Source organism: Scleropages formosus, chromosome 5 (assembly GCF_900964775.1).
Source record: "Scleropages formosus chromosome 5, fSclFor1.1, whole genome shotgun sequence".
Classification (NCBI taxonomy): Eukaryota; Metazoa; Chordata; class Actinopteri; order Osteoglossiformes; family Osteoglossidae; genus Scleropages; species Scleropages formosus.
Window position 1 is genome coordinate 180,237 of NC_041810.1, and position 26,935 is coordinate 207,171.

The 26,935-nt window shown below is 44.8% G+C and overlaps 2 protein-coding genes across 3 annotated transcripts in view; one reads left to right on the top strand and one right to left on the bottom strand.

Moving 5' to 3' along the window:
- Positions 1-26,935, top strand: part of syn3 (synapsin III) — a 52,338-nt gene that overhangs the window by 19,479 nt on the left and 5,924 nt on the right. For both annotated transcript variants that reach the window (XM_018765965.1, XM_018765966.1), the window contains exons 7-10: positions 20,019-20,081; positions 22,576-22,718; positions 23,456-23,530; positions 25,210-25,312. In XM_018765965.1, coding sequence (XP_018621481.1) covers positions 20,019-20,081; positions 22,576-22,718; positions 23,456-23,530; positions 25,210-25,312 — 384 coding nt within the window. The remainder of the gene's footprint in view (positions 1-20,018; positions 20,082-22,575; positions 22,719-23,455; positions 23,531-25,209; positions 25,313-26,935) is intronic.
- LOC108942555 (metalloproteinase inhibitor 3) lies at positions 769-10,021 on the bottom strand. The gene is made up of 5 exons (XM_018765974.2): positions 9,744-10,021; positions 4,907-4,989; positions 4,490-4,601; positions 3,850-3,971; positions 769-2,038 (listed from the first exon to the last, which is right to left on the bottom strand). The coding sequence occupies exons 1-5, from the start codon at positions 9,889-9,891 to the stop codon at positions 1,841-1,843; spliced, it is 663 nt and encodes a 220-aa protein (XP_018621490.1). The 5' UTR covers positions 9,892-10,021; the 3' UTR covers positions 769-1,840.

Consider the following 26,935-nt stretch of genomic DNA (forward strand, 5'->3'; position numbering starts at 1 on the left):
GCAAAGGCGTCATGGCGGAATAACAGAATTGTCACTAAATGAGCAGTACTTTACAATATACCCTGCACGACTTAAGTGCAATCCCAAGATAAATAATTCTGTGTGTGCGTCTTGTGCACAAGACACAAAGGGAGCAACCTTTTCTGAGAGAAACTAAATGTGGACACTGCTGCAAGTACTGTACGTGAACAGAAATTCTGATGGGTTTATGATGAGCTGATGTGAACAGGTTGAAAGGAGTGTACAGAAGATGTCCATGGTAGCCTTTCCTCATGGGCCACTGGATACATACTACTATCTCAAAGTTAGAGAGTTACGTAAATTACTCTCTCAAACCCTTGATGACTGCCATGCAGAAAGGCCTCGTGCAGAGACAGTTCCCTTAACTACTTTGCGCTTGAAACCATGTGATGCTGTGCGTCTTACCGCCTATACTCTGTTTGCTCTTTCCCACCTTTCCGGAGTTCCTCTGCAGGTTCGGGTTGTACCACCCGTTCCCTTATAGCTGGCATACGCCTGCAAGTCACAGAATTATTTCTGCTCTGAAAAAGAAATCCCACAGACAACCACTTAACAAGGATTGACTTACCATTAAATCTTTATTATAAAAATATAAAACAGATTAACAGTCAAACATTCTGTGGTCCCTTGATGAAATGGTAACCCTTGGGATCTTTCATACATGCAGTGGGGGATGATCTCATAGCCACATGTTCCCCATGTCAGGCATACCATGTACCACACAGAGCAAGGCTTCACCTTTATTCGTACACTCTTACACACTGTTTAATCATAGTAAAAAAAAAAAAAAAAAAAAAAACAGTTTTAATACAAGGAATGCTGCAGTGGCTTCCATGCAGCTCCACGCTTGGATCCAAAAAAGAAACAGTCATCCTTCATTCTCCATGTCATTGTTTATAGTTATAAAATTAATGACACCAAAACTGCTAAGAAAAATCAGATGTTTTAAAAAGTACTTTTTGGAAGACTTTCCTTACAAAAAGATTCTTCTAAAATACAGTAGACAATTCCCCCCCCCCCACACAGCCCATGATTTACAGCAAGGTTCTTTTGAACAAAAGACAAATGCTCAGCTGTACACGTGGGGGGTTTTTGTCTTCTATCCAAGCGATGAATAGTGTATTAGAGGCCAGGGTCACCAAGTCAGCTGAGCAGTGATGGTGTTTGGGGGTCGCCTGGGTTACCAGTTCATTGCCCTCCAAGCTCACATTCAGCAGAGCGGTCTCAGCATTTACAGCTGCATGTGAGGAACCGGTGCCCTCACTGAGCAAATACATCCTTGTTTCTGTGAATCGTGACAGTTACTGTAAGAATACCTCTACAACATGTAGAACAGCAGAAAGGGGACAAAGTCATCAATAAATATGTTATGGCGTATACTCTGTATGTGTATATACAAGTGATGCATACATAGGCAGGGCAGGTTCACTTATTAAAGGTTGTATTGAAACAAATGCAGTTGCCTAGGGCCCTGCACCCCCCTTCGCATTGTCCTCGTACTGGCGACAACCTGTCCAATAACCTTGTTAAATACAGAGGATAAATAGTATGGAGGAAAGTTAGAGATTTACATAAATTACCCTGAACCCCTTGAGCACTGCCATGGAGGGAGGCCTGGTGCAACGACAGTTCCCTTAACTACTTTGCGCTTGAAACCGTATGATGCTGTGGGCATCAGCAGTAGCATAGCATTGATGACCTGTGTGTCTGTCAGCTGTCTGCCTGCGCATGTTTATGTGTGAAGTCTCTAGCAGTGAGGAGGAAGGTGCTCCCTGGACATGGCACAGCTCACAGTGCTATGGGGGGGTAAGGGGTGCAGTCAAGGGTCGGTAGTGTTGGTGGTGGTTTTGTGGCGGGAGGACACTCCTCGGTACCAGCTGCAGTAGCCCTCCTTCTGCTGGATGCAGGAATAGTGGCGGGACTGATAGCCTGGGTATCCAAAGTGGGAAAGCATGTCTGTCCACAAGCATTCGTTCTTGGATGTCACGAAGCAAGGCAGGTAGTGGCAGGCTTTAATCTACAGACACAAAGAGGCAGGAGTGCAAGTGAGCAGGCAGTGCAGCGAAGGATCTGCAATGGCCAAAAGCACATTCCTTTTGACAAAGGCAATCGTGGACAGGCTTTAAATTTCATACCTCTTTTTTTAGGAAGTCCTCCCCCAGCATGGTGTTGTCCCTCCTACAAGGTACAAAATTTAAAGCCTGTCCATTCTCGGTTTTGGCCCTGTGGTGGTGAAATGAGTTCCTTCTGTCCCTCAGAGCTGCTGAATCCCTTCCAACATGCAAGTTTCTCGAACCAGCAGCTTTCAGCGCCATCTCCTACCTTTGTAAGCTTATCTTTCACCCCCTGTTGCTTTTTATCTACCCATTTCCCTATTCGTGTACCACATGTACCAGTATCTAGTGGAATATGTGCTATGACAGTGGGTGTATGAAACAAATGCAGCACAATAATTGTGTTTCTGCATCTAAGCACTCAGTCTGTTGCACTTCTGAGTATCCTGAGCTATGTCTTTGGAGGGGAAAAAAATTAGCATACTTGTAGTACAGTGGTGGAGCTATAGAGCATACAGAGTGAGCTATTAAACTGCACATTTTGGAAATGTCTGAAAATATCAACCTTTGAGTTGTTTGGCACAGATTTCTGCTTTTTACAACATTCAGACCTTTGTTTTGTTCCTCTGCACTTTCCTCAAGCTTTAATAAGAGAAGGTACCCATTTGTGAACTAAAATAAAGTTGGCAGGAACTTAAAATCCCTGCTGTTTACTTTCCTTTATACACATGTGCAGGCCTTCAGTTGATGAAACAAATGGAGCACTTAGTGAATGTCTCAAGTGGTTCTGGTCCACATAAGCGTTCTGAAGGAGGGAAGGCAGGTGGGAGTGAAAAGAGCCAAGGACGGGATGTTCAGGTTGTTATTTCACATGCCTTTCCCCCCCAGGGTCTGCGGACCTTCACAGCTGTTCATACACACTGGCACTCTGATCTTTAACTACTGCCACACCTTTGAACAGGTATTTTACGACAGGAGGTGGTACACAGCTGGGTATTACCACAACTGGGACAGGCAGCTCTGTTGATTTTACTGTCTGCTCTTCAAACATCTGTACACATTGGTGCTTTAAAATAACGAGTCCAGCCTTTCATGCTTTTTAAAAGTGGGCCTCAGACAGCCTTCCAGCTTCTCTCAAGATCTTGTATTAAATCACTGCATTTTGAAGTAACCTGCTGCTGCCCCACATGACACCTCTTCCTCCAAAACATTCAGCTTCCTGGGATACCATTCCAGCAGGCAGCCTTATTTTTAAACCCAAGTAAATGCCTGCAGCAGATGTTGGCAGCTGTACTGCAGGATGAAATAGGGAGAGCTGCAGGCTGCCAGAAAATGTGTCTCTCCTTGGTGCGTCCAACACATGGAATTGTGGGTATTAAACTCCCTTCCTCCAGTCACTTTCTAAAGTACCATCTTTGAGCTTCTGCCAACAATTGGATTGCATACCCTCCTCCTTGGGTAATTCTCCAAGGCACAAGTGTCAAGCCTCTGTCGCATATAGCTTTTTCACAGGTGGACACAGCCTCTACACTAGGCTGATCCACAGGTGGCCTGTACCATCTTGTGTACCTTGTTACCCTTGTACAAACTGCATGGATCCCTGCACTGGACCTGTGACATATTGCCAGATATTCTGTGCTGCACGTGTTTGAATGCCACTGGTAAACACCACCAGCCAGGTGTACCACAGTCAGCGTGGTTCTCAGCAGAGTGCTGCTCAGAGCAGAAGCACATGCCTTAGCGGCCTGGTGCCCATGGCAACTCCCCCACTCACCCTGCAGTTACAGCCCAGTTGGTAGTGATGGTTGATGCCCTTCTTTTGCGAGAGGCTCAGGCGCTCCCAGCGCTCGTTGAAGTTGCACAGGCCTGTGTAGACCTTGCCCTCGTACACACGGCCTTCACGGGGACAGAGGAACACAGCCATGATCATATAGGACAAGCGGCATCCCAATCACAATTTTATAACCAATTTACCATAATTCATACGCAGCAGCATGTGGTTCTGGGATTTGTGTACTAGCAAAGCAGCATACTATTTCTACATGAGTCACTGCAATGCTGTTTTTCACAAAAGGATGCTGGAGCTTAGTAATGAAGGGGCAGGGAGTATCATCTGCACAAAGGAGTACAACTGCTCATAACGGCTCAGAAAGTTCAAATGCTGCTTCGTCCCACATGCGCACGCAAACTGTGAGCTTACATCTCGATTGCTACAGAAAATTTCCTTTGGCAGTGCTGTTAAGACAGTCCAGCAGATACAGGCAATACAGTATGTGTTTTACCTCACCATACCACATATACGCCTGTGCTAATTTTCCCCAAAAGAAGCTTGGTGGGTGACTGAGCACAACCCTGAGCAGAATGCATATTTCACTGAGCAGACAGATGGTGTTAGCTGTGAAGTGAAAACTCACCTGTGATCAGGTACTGGTACTTGTTTATTTCAAACTTCACTCCACAGAGACTCTCGGAGGCATCCGTGTAGATGTGCTGTACGTGCAGCATTTTGTTGAACCCCTTGTACATCTGCACAAGGTTAAATGCATTGTGAGCTATATGATTACAGAACAGGAAATGGAAAATACAAGAGCTGAAAGGGCTTCATATTGTGAAGGCTGTGACGTGCAGCACATGCTGTCCCCAGAAGTACCATTGTGCTTTTCTCCTAAGAGCTGACATGAAGACAAAGGCAGGTGCAAGGCATTTGAATGTTTAACACCATCATTCCACAGGCTTAGGCCAAAAGTTCGCAAATCCAGCTAAGACTGGTGCTTTGAGCAATGTTCTGTCCATGTAGAGGAGACATTACTTGGCTATGTTTTGCAACTCACCTTCATCTGTTTGACCGTGTAGCGCATGGTGCCAAAGGGTCCATCCTTCAACAGCTTCTTCCCCACCACCTTGGCACGGATGACTATGGACACAGAGTAAAGCACAGCGTGAGTGTGGACGGGCCCTGCCCCCATCCATGGGAACCAGTAGCGAGCAGGTCCTCATACTGGTGGGGCCATCATTTTTGCCCATTTTCTCCTTACACTTGAGGAAAAATTGGACTGGATTTTAGGCATTCAAATGGGCCCAACTGTTCAGCACAGGATTTACTCAGGCAGAAGGTGAGCAGCACCTTGGGGACAGTGTTGCATTCATTCAGTGTTCAAGAGAATCTGTGGCCAACATTGAACTTGGTCCTAACAGGTACTGCAAGTAGTGTCAAACCAGTCTCCTTCTAGACACCTACCTGGCTCTGGTTCTTCACAGACACAAAAAAAAGATGGGCCATGTACAGTTTACACTTGTAAACTGTATGCTGAGAGCCCTGATAAATGTGAGGTGTTCAGGTGTAACTGAAGCACTCCATGTTTCAGTAAACACCATGGAAGTACTTGATATGCATTGGATTTATGGCTCTAAGGCTAAGGTTGCAATTGACAAGATGATGCAGCTACAGATGTTCAGAACTGATTCCACTGATGTATGGATGAGTGACCCAGTACAAGTAGTGCATCTAGCAGTGCAAGTCACCTTGGTGACTAAGGTGTGTGTGGGCTGGTAACACTACCTAGTATCCATCGTAAGGCGCTTTGGAGAAAAGTGTCTGCTAAATAAGTGTAATGTGTAAACTGGTGCACTGCAGCAGTACAGCTGCATTTTACACTGGTACCAGAAGGAACAACTATTGAGGGCATTATTTATGGCTGTAAGGGAAGTGCGTGAGGAAGTGATGATTGCTGAAACAAACACTTGGCGATGAGGGCGATGCTCACCTTTGTCTTTGAACCACTGCATTTTGCCTCCGGCCCGTACGCAGCTCTGCACATACGGGGTGTGTAACAAGTACTGTTTATTTCTAGTGCAAGGTGGGTAGCACCAGGACATTATCATAATCTCAGCATGCAGCTTGTATACACCTTGAGTACCAGGGTCAATGTGATTGATGTACCATAAAGTATCAGGATGTGCAGCAACGCAGCCCCGTCAGCACTCAGAAAGGGGGAGAATGACTGCCGGCTAGTCAAGTGGCCCAGAGTTAAACCTCCACTTCACCTACTGGTGTCCCACTGCAGAGCCCCGAGACTCATCCCCGACTACCAGCGCCCCACTTCTGCTTTCTTTGACCTCCAGCTTGCAGCATTGGCATTCCAGTGACTTCCAGTTTGGCAGTATCCGTTTACTGACCAGGTGCCCGACTCCACTCCGACCAGTACCAGCAGCTCACCAAACAGCTCCATGTGGAGCTCTAGCAGAACATGCTGCCAGACCCACCCCATGTCCCTAAGCCCCACTGCAGAGTGATGTGTGACTCAGGAGGTATGGCCCTTGGAGGGACACATGGGGGTTCTCCTTGTCTACAAGGACTCTGTCACAATTTATGTGAGACTTTGTCCTGCACAAAGTCCAGTTGGCTTCTACCAGGTGCACAACAGCAAGTAAAGGCAATATCCTGCAAATGTCACCTGTGCCCTCCCAGGAGGACACTGGGTTTGGGGCCGATGGTGCTCCAGAGAGCAGCCTGGCGTTCAGCACCCCTCACTTCCCAAGCCCTGTGGAGGCGCACAAAGCACTGTTTACACCATTCTGCTCACGCCCGCCAGGGACATCCATCACCAGGCCTGGGAGCTGCACTCCACTGGTAGGGCACCTCTTGCTGTTCTCAGTCTACACTTACAAAGAACATCCCCCCCCCGACACACACACACACACACACACACACACACACACACACACACACACACACACACACACACACACACACACACGACTGCCAGAGTGTCTGTCTCAACCCCCTGTGCTTCCCACAGGTCCCCAAGTAGCACTTCTACACAGTACTGTGGTACATTGGCATGAACCAAAGAGAGCAATCCACAGACACATTACAGAATAGGGGTGTTTGACAGGCCGCGGTGCTTCATGCTTCCTGTCCCCTCAAGAGCACATGGCGCTGAACATCCATCTGATGGGTGCGCAGGCATAAGTGCTGTGAGGCTCTTCATAGTATTTCTTTGTGCATAGCTCACTTAAGAGAATTTCACTGCACTGACCTCATGTCTGAGCAGAATATTTACACTTTGTTTCATCATATTGAGAAGGCACTGTGATCACAGGCCATTTGGAGGTGTGGCTAAACAAAACAGTCTGAAACCGCTTGTCCCAAGCAGGGTCATGGCAAACTGGAGCCTAACCCAGCAACACAGGGCGCAAGACTGGACACACCCAGGATGGGATGCCAGTCCATCGCAGGGCACCCCAAGTGGGACTCAAACCCCAGACCGCTGGAGAGCAGGATCCAGTCAAACCCGTTGCACCACTGCACCCATGACAAAATAGTATTTTGTTTTTACATACGCACTTGTGGTTTATTATCCAGCTAAGAGACCATAGAATGCAAGTGGTTGGTAGGGGGTAACAGCGGGCGATTGACACGGAAGTGTAGCCCAAAGTAGTGAGGGAACATCATTTTCAGACACACTGTGCCTCAGTAAACAGCTCTGCAGAACTTGACCAGGTGTGATCCATCACTGCCACATGTGCGCACACACGTGCGCTGATGTCAGAGGACCCATGTGTGTCGTGTGTCTTTGCACGTCCCTCCTCTGCCTTTCCACACAGCACGAAACTGGCTCATCTGCCCTAAATACAAGCAAGAATCACAAAAGCAAGCCTCCTGTCTACACTGTGCATTTCATAACATGTGCAATAAGGTTAAAAATACAAAAAATGTAATGAGTAATACAGTATAGTACATTAGTCATTCTTTTAAAGTACATTATTCTGTAAGGATACATAATAGCTAAACAAGATAAAAGTGAATGCACTCCTTAAATAGTTTTAAAAAAGCCATCTCTAATGAGAATTAAAAATGAACCAAATTAGTTATCTAGTTATCCAGTAAATGTCTTTTGTGTATTGATATTCACTTCAGCTGTGTTATAAATTAAAAGTTGCTGCCTTCCACTCAGAACTCGGGTTTGAATCCCACTCTTGTTGCAGTACACCAGGTCAAGGTATTTTCCCTTAAATGATACCATGAAAAGAACCCTGCTGTATAAACAGGTAAATCAATGCAAAGGGCATAGACTGTAGCTGGCTTTTCAGATGAGCCAGATAAACAGATGTGTAAAAAAAGTAAAGGCTGAGTTTGTTATGAAGCCCACTGTTGTGGTGCAGCAAGTGATGTGAGTGAAGAGTGGAAACGGGCTGGTTTAGAAACAACCACTTTGCAAAGGGCGCTAATGGCCCAGAGTCATGTTTTCCAGCAGGGGGGGGGGGGAATGAAAAATGCAGCACTTCTGCTGTAACACTCATACAGAGATCTGAAGTGTGCTACACATTGTGCAGCTCAGCCTTTATATACTTCACATGTGTATAAAAGAATAGCTAGGGACATTCAGCTATAATGCTCCCAGTAAAAATGAATGTATCAGTCAGAATGATCAGTCCACATGCAAATCGTTATTTCAAAACAGTATACAGTGGTATGGTACAGTGTCAGTATTCTTGTACATTTTAGAATAGACATATGGTCTCATTAGTTAAGCCAGCAGCAGATAGAGTGGTTAGGGCTGTTGGCTTGCACTTTGAAGGTTGTTGGTTCAAAACCCAATGTGCAGTACTCTTACATTTATTTACCAGACGCATTTCTCCAAAGCAGCTTCCAGTGAATTCTATGTGGTGTTATCAGCCCACACACTTATTCACCAAAGTAACTTACGCTGCGAGATACACTACTTATAATGGATCAATCATCCATACAGCAGTGGAACACTCTCACACACAAAATGGGTGAACCTGAACAGCATGTCTTTGGACTGTGGGAGGAAACCAGAGCACCCAGAAATCAATGCAGAATGAGAACATGCAAACGCCACAAAGACTGAGTGGGGCTCAAACCCATGTCCTCTCACACCACCCTGGTGCTATGGGACAAAAGCACTATTCGCTGTGCCACCATGCCACTCATTTTAAGCCATTTACCCTGAATCAGTATAGTACACATCACCCTGCTGTATAAAAGGCTGAATCAATGTAGGTAGCGTGACACTTCAAGGGGACTTGAACAAAGAAGTCGGATGAGACTGGTTTCATGCAGCTGTCAGTGACTGTATTCCTCAGCACCTTGACTGTGTCCATCTGGTGCAATGAGTCCCTATGAGCACATCCTTTAAAGTCAGTAAATGTGTGTGTGCATGCATGCACATGTGTGTCTCCTCTGCTTTGTATTTATTGTCCTGACAAGTGGGCCCCCCCCCCAGGCCTGGTTCCCACTGTTATACACTCTTGTCATGGTTTAGGAGGAGGATGGCAAGTGGGACACCTCCAGGGCAGTATCTAGGCAGGACCTGCTTCACCTGAACTTCATTCATGAAACAGCTCCAACTATTATTATGGCACTTACAAGCTGTGTAATTTTTACTCTATCAATTTAGAGTCAGTACTTTGGTCTAGGATACTACAACCGGCGGTGGGATTCGAACCCACAACCCTCCGCGTGGTTCCTATTTCACTGGTACTCGGTGCGAGACGCGCTCAGAGACGGCACGCAGCGCGCGCTCCTGGGCTGCTCTACCACGCTCGGGAGGTTGTTTGTTCGAATCCCACCCGCTCGACGTGCGCACCCTGCAGTAGTACAGTGAAAATGCCCGCGCTGTGTGCGAGTGACAAGCTCCTTACCGATGTCCGAGCTGCAGTACGCGTCCTGCGGGTGCGTAAGCAGGCACGAGCACGCGTCAGCCGACGGGCTCGATCGCAGCGCGCCCAGCGCGCACAGGCACAGCAGCGCCGCACACAGTCGTCGCATCCCTCCGCCAACGCGCCGCATATGAGACTCCGGGAGAACGGCACAGGGCAGGAGTGCGCACTTACTGTCTTTTATTCTTTCTAGTTTTAATTTCTTTTGCTCTTATTAATTCACTCGCCTTGCTAACAAAACCCCAGCCCCCGCGCGCAATTACTGTTCCACGAGCGCGCTGCAAACAGGTTTATAGTGCGCGAGGCGAGGGCGCCGCCCACGTCCAATTGAGCCAGCGGCGGCGAGCCAATCAGGACGCGCCAGTGACTTACGTATGACGGGCCGAGGGGGGCGGGGTTTGGGAAGGCGCTCACAAAGGCCGCCTTTATTATGGGGTTGTTTTCTGCTTTCCATCTCTTTTCCTGCGTTTATCGGCACATGGCGGAGAGATCGTGTAAACACATGAGTAAGAGCATGAGCTCATGGGCTTTTTTTAGAGTAGTGGAGCCCGGGAATATCTTAATTCGTCTATTTATGGCCTTGATGATCATTGCCTAGGGGGAATAAGGAGGGGAGAGGGGTGTGACCCCCAAATACACACACACACACACACACACACACACACACACACACACACACATCTTCTGAATCGCTTGTCCCATACGGGGTCGCAGGGAACCAGAACCTACCCGGCAACACAGGGCGTAAGGCCGGAGGGGGATGGGACACACCCAGGACAGGATGTCAATCCATTGCAAGGCACCCCAGGCGGCACTCGAACCCCAGACCCACCGGAGAGCAGGACCCGGTCCAACCCACTGCACCACCGCACCCCCTGTTCAATAATTACAATAAACCCCAATAAATGTGTATGACATCATTCTTAGTAATTTATCATATGTATGTCTGGGTGTTAATGCTCAAAGTACTATTACTAATATTTAAGTTGTTACACCGCTGGATTGTCAGTATCTCATCAGTGCAACACAGCCGTATCAGCGAGGAAATGCAGTGTCTGGGCTTCAAAGTTTTTGTGTTGTACAGTGATTCTACACTGGATTTACAGTGTCCACAGCAAATATTTGGGCTCACTCTTTTCTGGTGTTTTAGTGCGTTCATGAGTTGGCACCAGCGTGGGTTACGATTGGGCCAAGAAAGGATTCAGGTTGCAGTCTCGACCGTGGTCCCTGAATTGTGTGTTAAACCTGTAAATAAAAGTTAAACGTATAAAGTAGTTGTGTCCTCATACTCGGTGGGACAAAGTGCACCTGTCCCTCACCCTTGCCACGTTTTGCCTTTTCTGAAATTGACGTGCGGTGTGAGACGCATCCGCTCATATGGTGACAGGGGAGAGGGGCCTGGTGCTTGTGCCGTGGGCAGAAAGGGGCCCAGGGGTGAGTCACAGGAAATACCTTTCATTTGACGAGCAGAGCACCCCATAGATAATGGCAAATGTAAGAAAGATTTGGACGTGGACAAGTACGGAGGTCAACAGTGTTCATCCGCGAGTCTTGCTGTCGTAGTATTGTTCCACCCCATATGCAGGTGCTGCTTTTAAGAAAAAAACATGACATTGAGTTTATAGAATCTGCCAAATATCATTGCAGTAAATGGTCCGAAGAGCCAGGGTGCGCTCAAAGAAATTCTCTGTAAACACTTTGCGCACGTGCCCACATGAATTACGTTACTTAATTTTCCAGACGCTTTCCTCCAAAGTGACTTTCATTGACCACTATGTAGTGTTATGAGCCCACACACCTTATTCACCAAGGTGACTTACACTGCTAGATACACTACTTACAATGAGTTGCTCATCCACACATCAGTGAAACACATTTTCTGTCACACACTCGCTATGGGTGACTTAGTCACCAATCTACCTGATCAGCATGTCTTTGGACTGTGAGAGGAAACCCATGCAGAAATGGGGAGAACATGCAAACTGCACACAGTTACCACTGATTTATAGTAGAACCCCCCCCCCCCCCCTTCCATAAACAGCTGGTAGTGTAGTGGTTAGCGCTTCTGCTTTGGCTCCAAACATTACAGGTTCAGTACCCACCTCTGGCTGTAGTGTCCTTGAGCAAGGTACTTCCCCTAAATTGCTCCAGTAAAATTACTTAGCTGTGTAAATGGGTAAATAATTGTCGGCTTGTAATAAGTGTAACCTTAACAGTGTAATTTGTTTTGGCGAAAAGCATCAGCTGAATGAATAAATGTAAATAAATGACACACACATGGGTTCACTGCAATGGGAAGATGGTGGGAAAGGGTGCGTGGGCTCCACTGTTTCACCACAGTGCTGAGACTCCCTTGTCCTGGGGGATAAGATAAGATCCCTATCAGTGCAATACTTCATTGGTTGAATTTAGTCATCAGAAAAGTGTGCATCATAATGAAAGGTAACACTGCCAAGACACTGGGAAAGGGAGAAAGAAGAAGCTGTTCTCCTGTTTAGAAGCATGGATGACATGAAAAACAGAACTCATAAAAGTCCACATGGAGAAATGAAAATAAATTTAAGAGTGGCGTCCTAGCCTTATGGGCTCGTGTTTGATATTTATGTTCTCATCGGTCGAATTAATGCTGGTGGCCCCGTGTGTCCTAGTAGTGCCCCATAGCCTCCTCTTACCGAAAGTATGGACGGGTGTTCAGAATCTTGTGCTGGATTATTATTTGGAATTATTGTTGTTCACTCATGTAGCTGAAATTACTCACCAAGGTGAATCACAGCATTGTTTCCCAGTTTATCCAGCAAGGTCATTTTTTCCATATCAATTCCAAGTCAGTACCTTGCTGAGGGCTTTGACAGCAGGAGGTGGCTGGGATCTTGGTGGTCGTATAAGGCTGGCAGGTGAGGGCTGACTGGGGAAGGCAGCGCTCCTGTCTCTCTGCTGTCTTACAGCTCCTGAAGGGTACCAGGGTAAGGTGTGTGCCCATCACAGTAGGCTACAGGGAGTCTGCAGGGAAGTCTTGGTTTAGGACCTACAGTGTGTTGGGTGTCACATGCAACAGCGGTAGAAAGCCATGAACGTTTGCTACCAAAGCTGTGAATAGGACATCTAGACAGCTGTGGATAAGAAGGGGTGAGCTGTGGGTTCAAGGTAGGGTTACCTGGGCGCAGGCTGGGTCTGATCAACTCTGTCCGGGTCGCCTGGGGGTGGGTGTCTAATGTGGAAAGATCCTGTAAAATCCATACCTGTTGATGTCGACGGCAATACTGACATTCCCTCTTCTCCAATATCCTGACACAGACAGATGTAATGAACATTTATTCCATGTATATGTACAGGTATTTAGCTTAGTTTGACTTTCTGTTTGTTTGAAGTCTTACTGAACTGTTTCCTTAGATATAAGAAGTACTAGAGTATACACACACACACACACACACACACACACACACACACACACATACATACACATTGTCTGAAACCGCTCATCCCAAGCGGGGTCGCGGCGAGCCAGAGCCTAACCCTGCAACACAGGGCGCAAGGCTGGAGGGGGAGGGGACACACCAGGACGGGACGCCAATCCGTTGCAAGGCACCCCAAGCGGGACTCGAACCCCAGACCCACCGGAGAGCAGGCACAGGCCAAACCCGCTGCACCACCGCGCCCCCAGTGCTTGAGTATTTACAGCCTATTTTTTTCTCACTATTTCATTTACCAGTGTATTTATTACTATATAAATAAACTGCAATACAATTAGTAGTATTTATTAATCCCATTTAGTGTTAATAATCATATGTATGTGCTTGATTGTGGGGGTGATATATTCCCGATATTACCCTTGTATTGCATTTCTAAAATCTGAAAAATTTTCAATTCCAAAACACATCTGGCTCCAGACATTTTGGGTTGAGAGACTGTGGACCAGTATCTGGATTTTGGTGGGGAGGATCTCGCTGAAGTTGCCAGCAGTAATTTAAAGAGAAACTATGAAGGAGGTGCTGTGACACTCAGGCGTGTTTCATGAAGCGAGTCAGGGCGAGGAGCTCGTCGCTGTCAACTGTCTCTTTGCTCTGCGGATCGAGGAGGCCCGACACCTGCGGCATCTCCATCCTCTTACACTCCGCAGCCTCACAAGCCCTGAGACTCAAAGGCTTTTCACAAATCTGTTTATGTGAGTGGGATGAAAGTAGTCTAGCTTTTACTGCTTTCATATTTATTGTGCATTGTATTAATTGGGAGGTGATGGGGATTTCTAGTTCACTGCAGACCCAATATATTTGCTGTGCACAACAGTGTTTTACAACATATATAAAATTGGGCGCTCCATTGTATAAATATTGTGGTATTTATTTCCAGCACAAAGCCTGAGAATAAACATTGTTGTTTATATAGTGTGGTGATGTGAGAGCACCGGGGAGCTGGTTTATTTCAGTTGAAATATATTATGACTTTGAGCCAAGCGTTTGAAAGGGAAAATGAAACAGCACCGCATCTGCAGCATCCTCACTGTGTGAGGGGTGAAAAAGAGAAGAGTATCCGTGACAACCTGGTCAAAAAAGAACCGGCAACTGCCATTACTGGGACTGCACTGGTTTCTGAAAACAGTTCAGAGAGAAGATATTATTTTGTTTTGGTTAAGCTCATAATATTTGGACAGACAGGCGTAAGTACACTTACATTTATTCTCTTAGCAGACGCTTTTCTCCAAAGCAACTTCTAGTGAACTCTATGTAGTGTTATCATCCCACACACCTTATTCACCATGGTGACTTACACTGCTAGATGCACTACTTACACTTGGTCACTCATCCGTACATCAGTGAAACACACTCTCTCTGTCACTCACACACTAATAATATCATAATCACAATCATAATAATGGTAAGGTAACAAGTGGTTGAGCTTTCCTCCTTTATGTTCCCACAACGTTTGGACCGAAGGGAACACATATTCACACGTTTTTGTATAGTGGCACAGTGAGTAGTGCTGCTGTCTCATAGCACCTGGTGCGAGAGAAGGTGGGTTCGATCCCCACTCAGTCTGTGTGCAGTTTGCATGTTCTCCCTGTGTCTGTGTGGGTTTAATCTGGGTTCTCTGATTTCCTCTCACAGTCCAAAGACATGCCGTTCAGGTGGATTGTTGACCCATAGTGTGTGAGTGACAGAGAGAGTGTGTGTGTTCCACTGATGTATAGAGGAGTGACCCATCATAAGCAGTGTATCTAGCAGTGTAAGTCACCACGGTGAATAAGGTGTGTGGGCTCATAACACTACATAGCATCCATTGTAAGTTGCTTTGGAGAAAAGTGTTTGCTAAATAAATAAATGTAAATGTCCTCCCACCGCAGGATGCAGGCCAAGTGAGCATGAAGGTCCCCTCACTTCTTCTTTCATCCAGTCCAATTTTGTGATCATAACAGTATTTTATAGGCATAATTACCTGTATATACAATGTATACACTGTGTCTCAACTCTGAATTTTCCAAATGATAAGACTGTTCATTGTAAAGCTCAGACTGGCAGAAAGACTCCCACGTACAGAGGAACTCTGGTGTTTTTTTTTCTCTCTTTACTTTCTTCATACTTTGCCCAGAGCACACAGCAGAAGTGAAACATTTTGGTGAACATTTGCTGAATAAGTGTGATCAGGAAATGAGGCTCTTCTCCAGTAGCTCCCATAGGTGAAGGAAACACATGGATCCCATGCAGGGATTGCCCATGTGCGTTCATATTTTACACCAGTACTGTACTGTTTTCTGAAACCGTGTGTGTTGAGCAGTATCATGGTGAGCCTTCTGTTTAGCATATGAACTTGTTTGGTCCCTTAACCATTGCAACTTCAAACTGAATGGACTCAGTGGATGCTTACGGAGGGAATCGGCACGTGAACTTGTGAACCCCTCTGGGTCTGAACAGTCTTCCTAAAATGAACCATGTTTCTGTTCTAGCTCATAGGGGCTCTTGATGTGTTTTAATTTTTTAGGAAGTGGCATATTCTTGAAACATGATTCCAGTGGCCAAGTATGAGAGCTTGGAGCAAAGAACTCATATATATGTACAGCATGTGGGGTCTGCATGGCGTAGGTATTTCAGTAATATTTCCATACATAGCTGTGTTTGTCTGAAGGGGCTATCCTTGGAGGAGGCCAACAAGTGTCTCCTTAATGCTGTGAGCTCACCAGGTGTAGGCTGTCCGTCTGCCTGCCTTTCACACGGGGCAGTCTCAAGGGATGATGTAACTCAGATGTAAATATGGTATCGTACGGCATCCAGGGGCACTAAGTTCATTCCACATGCTATGGTGCCCATGACCACATGCTCATATATACCCGGAGGTATAGCGATCATACTCAGTAGACCGTGGTAGATACAGTGACTCATTATTTTGTCATTCGCGGCGCTTTGTAAGGCACTCGGAGGGAAGTGGCTTCTGTGACACTCCTTGAAAAAATGTTGAACTTATTTGACTTCTTGCTCCACCCCTGTGGTCATTGTCTGAACTGCTTGTCCCATATGTGGTTGCGGGGAGCCAGAGCCTAACCCAACAACACAGAGCGTAAGGCTGGAGGGGGAGGGGAGACACCCAGGACGGGACGCCAGTCCATCGCAAGGCACTCCAAGCAGGACTTGAACCCCAGACCCACCAGAGAGCAGGACACAGTCCAACCCACTGCGCCACCGCACCCCCCCCGTGGTCATTGATCATAAGGAAAGCCACGACAGCTGCCAGTGCTCCATCAGGTTGAGGTACCAGCACCTGTTCCCAGCCCCAGTGACAAATTGACCTGAGGAAAGATGGATGTGTATGTCGCCCCACAAGCACTTTGTAAACACCGGGAAAACATCGGGTCTTGGCAGAGTTCTATGCAAAGCAATCTGGTGCTGTTTCCGCAGGATGTGTGCTGTGGCCTTGCATACAAAAAAAATGTAATATGTTTTGGTGTTTTTCATTAACAGATAATTTGGTTGAGGCTTGTTGGCTTACAAGTTCAAGTTCCTGGGGAGGCTGCTCTACCTGGAATTGCTCCTGTAAAATTAATCTACGGAAGAAAGCAAAAAGTAATTGAAAACATTTTGGTTCATGATGTTATTTATATTTATAGTATGCACTCATTGAATTATCCTTTTAAAACAGTGCTGAGCATTAAACCCCACATTTATATGACCATTTTCCTCAAAGCAGCCTACACCAGTTTATCCATTTGTACCCCTGGTTAATTTTTACTATATCACTTCAGGGTAAGTATACTTGATCAAGAGCACTACAGAAGGAAGTGGTATTTGAACCTGTAACCTTCCAGTCCAGAGGCTCTAATTCCAAAAACTACGGCACCTGCTGCCTTCTACCTGTTTTTTAAAAGAAATTAACGGCCTTCTAATGTCATGTGGAAAGTGTAGGAAAACATTAATATGGGAAAAGGAATGAGTGCATCCAGAAGCAACAGTTACTTTTTAATATAATGCCATTACTATTCATGCTGAATTGCTCTGTGTCTGTGGTCTTCAGCCAAAGATACTGTTCCTGGAGACATGTAGATGGAACAAAGGGAAGACATAAAGACAAAATAATGGCATTAAATTAGGTATTGGGTTAGGTGTGCAGTGAGATCCGGGGGAATGCCAGTCAAAAGTGGTCGCGGTCACCGCTGTTAGCGACTGCATAATTCCCATTAAGAATTTCCCCTGGATATTTTTCCTGGCATGGCGGTAAAGTAATATAGAGCTCATGTCTCTTGAGCAGATGGATTCTTTACTGAACATCTGTTGTTCCTCTATTTTAAGGAAACTGTTGAGCTCTTGTGTTTTCTGCAGTGTTGTGGGCGGCTTTGGGACCTGTACAAACACTAATGTGTCTCCAAAGTCCGACTGTTTATAGATTGGCAGCGACGGAACGGAAACGCCAGTCTTTATGAGCAGTTCTGTCTCATTGTTTAATATGTTCCCGAGGGGCATAATACTGTCCTAACCAGTAGGCTGTACTTCTCAGTGGGTTCGTGATGGGCTGCTGGTCTGAGACAGCACGCTCAGGTACGGTCCGCAAGAGGGCCCTTTTAAAGTACATCCTATTATAGTTGTTATAGTAATTTAATTTGCAGGTAAACTTTTCTTTATATTATTTCTATGTCTCTTGATCCTTTGTACAGCACTCTGTGTCACTGTGTGAGAACTCTATAAAAATGAGTTGAACTGAAGTGCCAACAGAACCACAACCGTACGTCGTCCTGATGTGCACCTCCACGTATGTCAGTTTATCACACTGCTTCTGCTTGACGGTGCCATTGTGTAAAATTTTAGTTAAGCATAATATTTAACCTAAGAAAGCTATACATCTGCGCTGCAGACTGAATGCATGGGTTACAAATATTTGAAGGTGCAATGATTTTTCCATTTATTTAAATTTTTCTTCACTCGTCTGTTTTCAAAGATTAGTTTGTTGCAGAGCAAACATCACCTGCGGTTCTGCATCAAGCTGTAAAACACACAGAAATAGTCTAGCAGTGTTTGACCTGAGTAATTCAACTCACTTTCACACTGCTTACAGCTTGTGTCTGGAGTTCCTGCGTGTTGGTGATCAATAACAAGGTGAAGAACTCTGCTCAAGTTTATCTGAGGTTTTTGTGGAATATCACGTGTGAAGAAATTGAGGGACGTCTGTGTTATTAAACCTTTATTGACAATGACGTGCTGGTCAGAATTTCAAACAACTCAAGTTACAGGTTGAGTCGAAGACCCAGCGTGTATATTATTACTCATCAAACAGTTGTCACTTTGGATATGTTTAAACTCCCAGAAAATTTAAGGGCCTCCAAGGAGCTGTGTTTGCCCAGTGAAAGTGAGATGTGTGTGTGGTGAGTCGCAGTCTGGGATGCTGCTCGCACCGTGAGTCTGTTCCATGTACAGTAAACGGCCCTCACTGGCGGGGGCAGACCTCACTGTTAAGCCTCTACACGTCTCACATAAAATAACACCCACAGCGCATCATGGCAGTATGAGTTTATCTATACAGGTATTTTGAGTTTATATACATTTTTACTCTTAAGATTCTTCCACTGAGCTTTATTGAAAGTGAAATTATTATATGAGACTATATGAATGACATCAACAGTTAGAAAGGAAAATAATACTATATGTATTTTAACATGTAAAGAGTTGATCTGACCCTTTACAGATCGATAAAGATATATTCTTAACTGCTTTTGAGTACTATGATATGAATCAGAGCTCTACCTGTAGGTCTATGTGACACCCATTACTGCAGTGTTGCTGTAAATCACTGTGAGTGCCCCTTCCATGTACAGTATGCTGTACTCTTGTGAAATGTGTATACAGTCATGCCACACGGGCTTTTAATTTTAAAATGAGCTTCCATAATAACGAAGATTTCCCACATCCTGTAGTCTAATACACAGTAAATGTTTACATTACTGTTACTGTACTGAGGACCATTGAGCATCACGTGTTTCTCTTGTGTGTTTTAGTCCCACCGCCTGCTGTAAATACCCTTGAGTAATGTACTTACAGTGAACAGATACAGTAAAATTACTCTGCTCTATAAATGGGTCATGTTACCCTCAGGGAGACGATTCAGAATTTTGATGTGTAAATCAAATCAAGAATTCTTTTGTGCCAACTGCAGTTAAATTATTAAATAAGGAATTCCAAAACTGAGGTTTTAGACTGGTATATAGAGGTTTTTAAACTCTGAATGTTGTTTATTTATTTTTTTTAATTAATTTTTTATTTTCTTAACTGTATGTTAGGGCGTGTATTGTTTTATGTGAGTCCAGTGTTGTGCACTGGCCATGTCATGGTGTCCAAGACAAATTTCCCTGGAAAGGAACAATAAAGTATATTCTATTCTATCACTGTAAGTAGCTTAGCATTATAAGTTACTATGGAAAAACACACACACACACACACAATGTCTGAACCCGCTTGCCTCAAGCGGAGTCGCGACAAGCCGGAGCCAAACTCGGCATCACAGGGCGCAAGGCTAGAAGAGGAGGGGACACACCCAGGACAGGACGCCAGTCCATCACAAGGCACCCCAAGCGGGACTGGAACCCCAGACCTGCCAGAGAGCAGGATCTAGCCAAGCCCACTGCACCACCGTGCCCCCTTGTATGAAAAAAGGAATCAGATAAATGAATAAATTTAAGTGTAAAGTAAATAACAACAGTAGAATGTGGAGGACAAGATTCTGAAACACAGTACAAGCGAGGGTTTTCTGCTCAGCTAATGTTTGTCCCTGTCCTTGTTCTTTCAGGTGTCAATGCCCCTCCTCCCAGCGGTGGTGAAGATGGGTCACGCCCATGCTGGCGTGGGAAAGGTAAGGAAGGCCGAGGTCCCACTGGCGGCGGCAGCAGCAGCGGCGCGGACTCACAGCGCGTTTCTGTTTGTAGAGCCAGTGAAATGATGTCTCTGCAAACCAGCAGGGGGCATCAGAAAAGAACAGAGACGTAGTGGAATGAGCGAGGAGTGCGGCTCTTCGGGGTGAACTGCCCTTTACAGACAGAAAATGTTGCTCAGCATGAGAGACAACATTTGTGTCCTGAACCGAGCTGTAAAATATACCGGCCCAGTGTGTCCTCCAGATATTCGGGGAAACACCGACACCTCTCCTAATAGCGGGGGCCTGGCCTGCGCGTTTCTTCCAGCTGGTTTTATATCATTGTTAAAGAGGCCAGCGTCTCATGTTCCAGGCACAGCTAAAGACTGAAAGCTCACAGTTCACTTGTGAGTTTTTAAGGTGCTTTCTGAGTGCATATGTGCTTATTAATGTTATGGAATGAGCTGTCAAGGCAGTCGCACGTGACCTTGTTGCCACAGTACTCAGAATGCACACGCACATAGTAAATGAAGTTTTCAAACAGAGTAAGAAAGTGCTGTCTTGTTCCAGTGTTTCACATGCAAGAAGTTTAAATTAGAGGGTGACTTTCAGTGTGTGGGGGGGGGTCCGCCTTTCCCAGAGAGACACTGCGTTCTCCCTCTTTCATTTATTTCCATCAGTAATAACAAGTCAGCCCCTGGTCTGCTGCATTATGTCTTCAGTTACACCTATTTAGTCCCACTGCTATTTCCACCTCTGTGCTCTCATTACTTCGATAAGCCCATTCATATATCTACATACATAGAAATCTGCATACATAGATATGCTCACTGTTAATAATTGTGCTATCCGTACAATATTTATTGTGTTTTCCTTAGGCTTTCTTACTTTATATTTACTGTAGTTATGCTGTTCTTTTATGCTGAATGTGTTTTAATGTCCATACATCAAGTCATATCCGTACATTATTATTGTACTTGGCCAATAAACTTTTATTATGATGATCATGCAATAGAGGTAGTAGCTCCTAACAGAAAGTGAGGTGTTTTCTGCAACATGGCACTTTGTTGCACAGTTTGAACCCTGAGAGCTTCAGTGTTATTTGTACACTTGTTCTGGACTTCATGTTAGGGTTACAGTTCATACTCAGATTCCAACTCAGATGTTTAAGATGTAAAAATGTCCCACGATGATGTGCAGTAATTAAGTGTATAGTGTAAATAGGAACAATAAAAGCTCCCTGACACGCACCACTCATTCCTGCTCATCAGCGCGTGCTGTGTGTTAGCAGGGTTCAGTGACCACACGCGGTCGAGATGCCACACGTGCACACAGAGGAAGTATGGAAATCGTGTATTTCATCCCTTGTTCGTCACTAGCCCTGACCCACGAGCCTCTGCCACAGAGACTCACACGTGCCCCACTGTGACTGCTGGTCCTCCCAACTCTGGGCAACGTGACTCATTTCGAGAGGGACCCTTCATAAATAAGTACAGTATTAATGAGGTTATTGGCCTTACCCTGTGGAGTATATAGAGCAGTGTTTCACTACACTTGGTCACTCTTTGAGGGCTGCAGGTGTGTATACACACACACACACACACACACACACACAACCAAATAGGAGAAGACGTCCCACATGACACAGGCTTTTCCAGCAGGTTATTGTGAAAGCTGTAAACCCGAATCCCTGCATGCTCCTCCAGCTTACACCACACAGAGGTCCATCTCCGAGAAGGTGCAGGTCACCAAGGGCATTGAGGCTGTGGTGGTTTTTGCTCTCAGGCCGTTGTTGATGATGAATGAGTACAGTCAGTGGCTCTCCAACACAGACGCCACTGGGCTCACACTGGCTCTTGGATGGTGTAAGCAGGTCCTTCGCTACCACCTTGATGAGCATGCAGGGGTCTGTACCAGCTCCGAAATGAAAATTTGTTCGCCTTTACCACTGAAACTATTCATAACATTCTGTATTAAGCAAATGTTTTGCCTTAATTCGCCCCCAAATGCTCTTAACCGAAAGTAATTGTACATTTTAAATTCTTTTCCTGCGGATTCACGTCGACTGCGAGGGCAGAACTGTGTCCACAGAAGTAATCACTTCTTATGGTCTGACAAATTAAAAGGGCATCAGAACATAAACCCACCATCAGAGGCGATAACATCTTGTTCTCAGATCATGAGTATAAAATAATGTAGAATTACTGCAGGGTTGCTGTGTAATTTCTTCAGAATTTTCCTGGGAATTATTGAGCCCGTGTCATGATTCTATAATTTTGTTATGGCTGTGTTTATTTGACTGTTTACATGCCTTTGTGGAACCGTGTGAATTTCACTCTAAGCAAGAAGCAAATTTAATAACATATTTAAAAATAATTCTGCATTCCTTTTAATACTCATACCAAAGAAAATTGTAAAAACAAGTGCTGCTTTATAGAAACAAACTGAAACATTTATAATTTTCCGTCATCTCCCATTCATGTTTTCTTCCCAGATAAAAGTTGAGAATCACAATGACTTCCAGGACATCACCAGCGTGGTCGCGTTGGCGAGAACTTATGCAACTTCCGAGCCATATATCGACTCTAAATATGACATCAGGATCCAGAAAATCGGCAGCAATTACAAAGCCTACATGTGAGGATGGACTGATTGTTTGTACGAGTTTCCATAAAGACACACAGCTGTTCAACGCAGTCCCTCCATGAGACGACGCTATAACGCAACACTTAGTGTGCTTCCTTGTCCCCGTCTTGCCTCATCCAGGCTCTAAAAATCTTTTTATTGTAATAATAATAATGTTAATTATTTTTAATTGTTCATCTGACGCATTTTTCTAAAGCATCTTCAATGTTAAGCTATAGCGAATTGCCCGTTTATACAGCTGGGTAATTTGTACATAGCGAGTATCTTTATATGTTTAATGTGGTAGAGCTCAGAGCAGAGACAGCACAGGCGATGCAGTGTTTACAGAAAATAAGGGCATCTTGACCAACAGTTGCAAAACATTAAAACAAATCATATTAACATTATGTTACCATGACATCTTAATGTGCAGCTTTGTTTGCTTTTTTGAGTAAACTCCAGAGGTTGTTTATCAGAGCCATTGGCACACCCAGCTCTGATGGCTACAAACAGTTCAGTAGGTGATGCAATATGATTAATTTCATCTGGAGTTCTTTCATCTGTGTCAACAGAAAGCAATGTTTGTTTCTACCAGTTTCCACTGGAAACGAAGGGCAAAGGAAGCTAGTTTCCAGTGACCAAGGCATGCCCTCACACAAATACAGCCCTTCAATAATACTGTCATATTGAATGAAGCATATGAATATGAAGAACTGTGCCGTTGAGTTTGTCCTCTTTGACTTTTTCAGGAGAACATCAATCTCAGGCAACTGGAAGGCAAACACCGGTTCTGCTATGCTGGAACAGATAGCTATGACAGAGAGGTACAGTAATTCCATCAAACATCACTGTTTGAACTAACAGTTCTGCTTAAATTGCAGTCTTTATTAAACTCTCCACAGTAGCATAACAGTACTATAGGAAAGCCATATTATACTCAGACTCCTAACTGTGGTGCTCCTAAACCAGCTCAGGTACTGTCAGTAATGTCTGATGGTTGAATGATTCAGGAACTCATTGAATGATTCAGGGACATTCAAAAGCACTAAACACCCATAGAGTATGACGCATGCATACAGAGCAAGCCGTTTGCCCAGAATGACCCAGCTGAGTAGGAGAGCTGGAGTGAGACGCCACCCAGAGGACAGTAACTGCTGGGAAAGAAAGGTCTGGAGAGCTTTGAAATAGCAAGCAGCTGCCATGACCACGCCCGCACCGCAACTAGCAGCACCTGACGGGAATCGGAGCCGTCAGCTATAAAAACCATCCTCAGCAGCCTTCCTGGTTGTGGAATCTCTTTGAGATGACTGTGGTTTGTCTGTAGTGGCCTATCTACCATCCTCATTGTTCCCTTACCTGTCACCTTTTCCTGTCTACTATGGCATTGACCATGTCCTTGGGTTCTCCCCACATACGTCTGCGCCTTGGATTGTCCCTGGCTACGAGTACTGTCTTACTCAAAAACCTTTGCAACAAACTATTCTGCGATGAGGTCTACATCCAGGTCCCCAGTCTGCACGTAGTAACAGAAGCAAAACAGGCTCAACATCAAACTCAACAAAGAACTCAGCAAGTTTGACTTGTATGAGTGACCAGATTGCTCTCAGCATGAATATCAGGAAAAAAAAAAAAAAACTGCTCAGGAAAAAGAGGATGCGAGTCAAATGTGAAAAGATGTGGGCTGAATGATGTAGGTGAAGCCAGTTATGGGCATCCATAACCTCCAAGGACTGTCAGGGTCTCTGTGCATTCCAGCAATCAGTTTGTTCATTATTAGCATCATGTGGAGAGGAAATTATGACATCTGGCAATTTAGCCAATATTAAATATGGCCCAGGGAAATATTCACATCACCTAAAGCCAGGTGACAGCTGGTTTTGTAGTGTTTAGAGCTGTTGCCTTTGTACCTAAAGGTTGCAGGTTTGAATCTCCTCTCTGGCTGTAGTACTGGTGAGCAAGCAATTTACCCTAAATTGTTCCAGTAAACAAATTACCCACCTGTATAAATGGGTCAGTAATTGTATATTGCTTTGGAGAAAAGCATCAGCTAAGTAAATGGATGTAAATATAACACCAGAAAACCCTGCACAGCCTCTTACTGTGGTAACATAATCTTCACAAAGTGTGATGATTGTACCATTTTCCCTGAGAAGCTTGAGATGGTAGAAAGAAATATGGAAGAAGAAAAAGGAGAAACTGTGCTTCTCCTTCTTGACAGTTTGTTAGAAGAGCACCAAGTACCTTATGATCCAGAGGTACAAGTCTGGTACAGGCTTCCTGAATGAAACTCGCTGACTAGAGCTGCATTCATCTTAGCAGCCCTTTTTAAACTTTCAGTAAAAATGATCTTGACTCTCACAGTGTTGGCAAAGTTGCGTAAAGCAAAAGGGTGTTTTCCAGCTGTAACAGAACAGAGGGTAGGATATGAGAGCTACAAGCTGATGGACAAGAGCCCAAGGCCACATTATGGGACGTGAACGCTGCTCATGTGTCTGTGTCACAGGTATCGTCTTTGGGTGGATTCCTGCGCTGAGATGTTTGGAGGTCTCGACATCTGCGCCGTGAAGGCCGTCCATGGGAAGGATGGCAGAGACTACATCATCGAGGTTTGTTCGGTTTCCCTCAGGGACTGAATTTAAAACTCATTTGATGTCTGGAATCTGGCAAAGCAAATTGCACACTATGTCCATATGTGATCCTGTTTGTGTTTGTGGGGTTGTCAGGGGCTGGAGCAGAAGCTGCAGCCCAGAGGGTTTGGTGAATAACTGGAATTGCTGCTTAGTTCCTTGGGACGTTCAAGGGGCAACACACACACCCATAGAGACGGAGAAGCCAAACACACCTAACTGAGTGACATGGGAGCACACTGTGGCTCTGGAATTTGAGCTTTGCTCCCTAAAACAGCCCAAATAAGCACAGGAGGGCCCAGAGTTGCCTTTTTGGCACCAGAAAACCAGTTTGTGGACCCAGTGAGTTGGTCAGCCAGTTAATGGGTTCTGTTGCCAACACAAACTTTGCTTATTTGCTCATATCAGAGGAACACATTAGAATACATGGCTACTGTGCTACTGTGACAAATCATAGCCGAAATTACTGTTCGGAGCAGTCATTCGTTAAATCAGTGCAGATTGGATGACAATCTATGATGGGGGTATCAGTCGAAATCCAGTCATTCATTAAATTTAGTGTCAAGGTTTTTAAAGAGTACATCATTTAGCTGACGCTTTTCTCCAAAGTGGTTTACAGTCTTAAGCTACTGTACTTACAATTACTTACCCGTTTATACAGTTAGGTAATTTTTACTGGGGCTACTTTAAGGTAAGTAGCTTATTCAAGGGTACTACAGCTGGAGGTGAAACTCAAACCTATGACCTTGGGGTCCAAAGGCAGCAGTTATAAGCACTACACTACCAGGAGCCCCTGCAATGACTTGCTCTGATTAATATATTAAAGCCCAACTGTATCCATTTCATCATCGACAACAATGTACCAGCAGGCTACCAGGACAGTGGTTGCATCACTTCCTGTAGAGAGCTGATGGACCTAATATGTGACTGACTATCCATTTGTTCATCTGTCAACATACCTGCTCGTCCAGCGCGGGGTTGGGCTGGTCTGGAAAATGTCAAAGGAGTCGAACTCAAAGATATGTTGTTAAAAAGTGGAGTCACTGTTTTACACCAGTGCAAGTTGTATATGTCACTTGTCAACAGTAAATTCAACAACATTTTCCAGTAGAACACCCCACTGTTCAGTTTTACTTTACTTGTGATTAATGTTTTCATTGCTCTGTCCCATGTGTGTATCGTTGACCATTGTTGCTTAGTCGTTTTTTTAAATTCAGAACAAAAAAAGAGGATTGACAATCAGGCAGGTGTAATGACAAGTTAAAATCAAGATCTCTTCTTAATACACTTATAATACAAAGTGTCAAACTAGAACAAAATGGGTTCATAATAGTAATATTAGGGTTGATCCTGTTATGGAAATTATGATCTGCAAATTATTCAAAGATGAGAGGAAGAAAATTGGTAAACATAAAACAAAAGTAAAGATGAACAGAGTAGCCCAAGATGATCAGTTCATAATGTTGCCTTAAAACAGATATATACAGTAAATGTGTATACATTTACAAGCATACATACATCTTATAGTTAAAGTGTGTCCGTGAACACAGCCTTATACTGTATGTGCTTAGTAGTAATTTATTTTTTTGCAGATTAACTTCT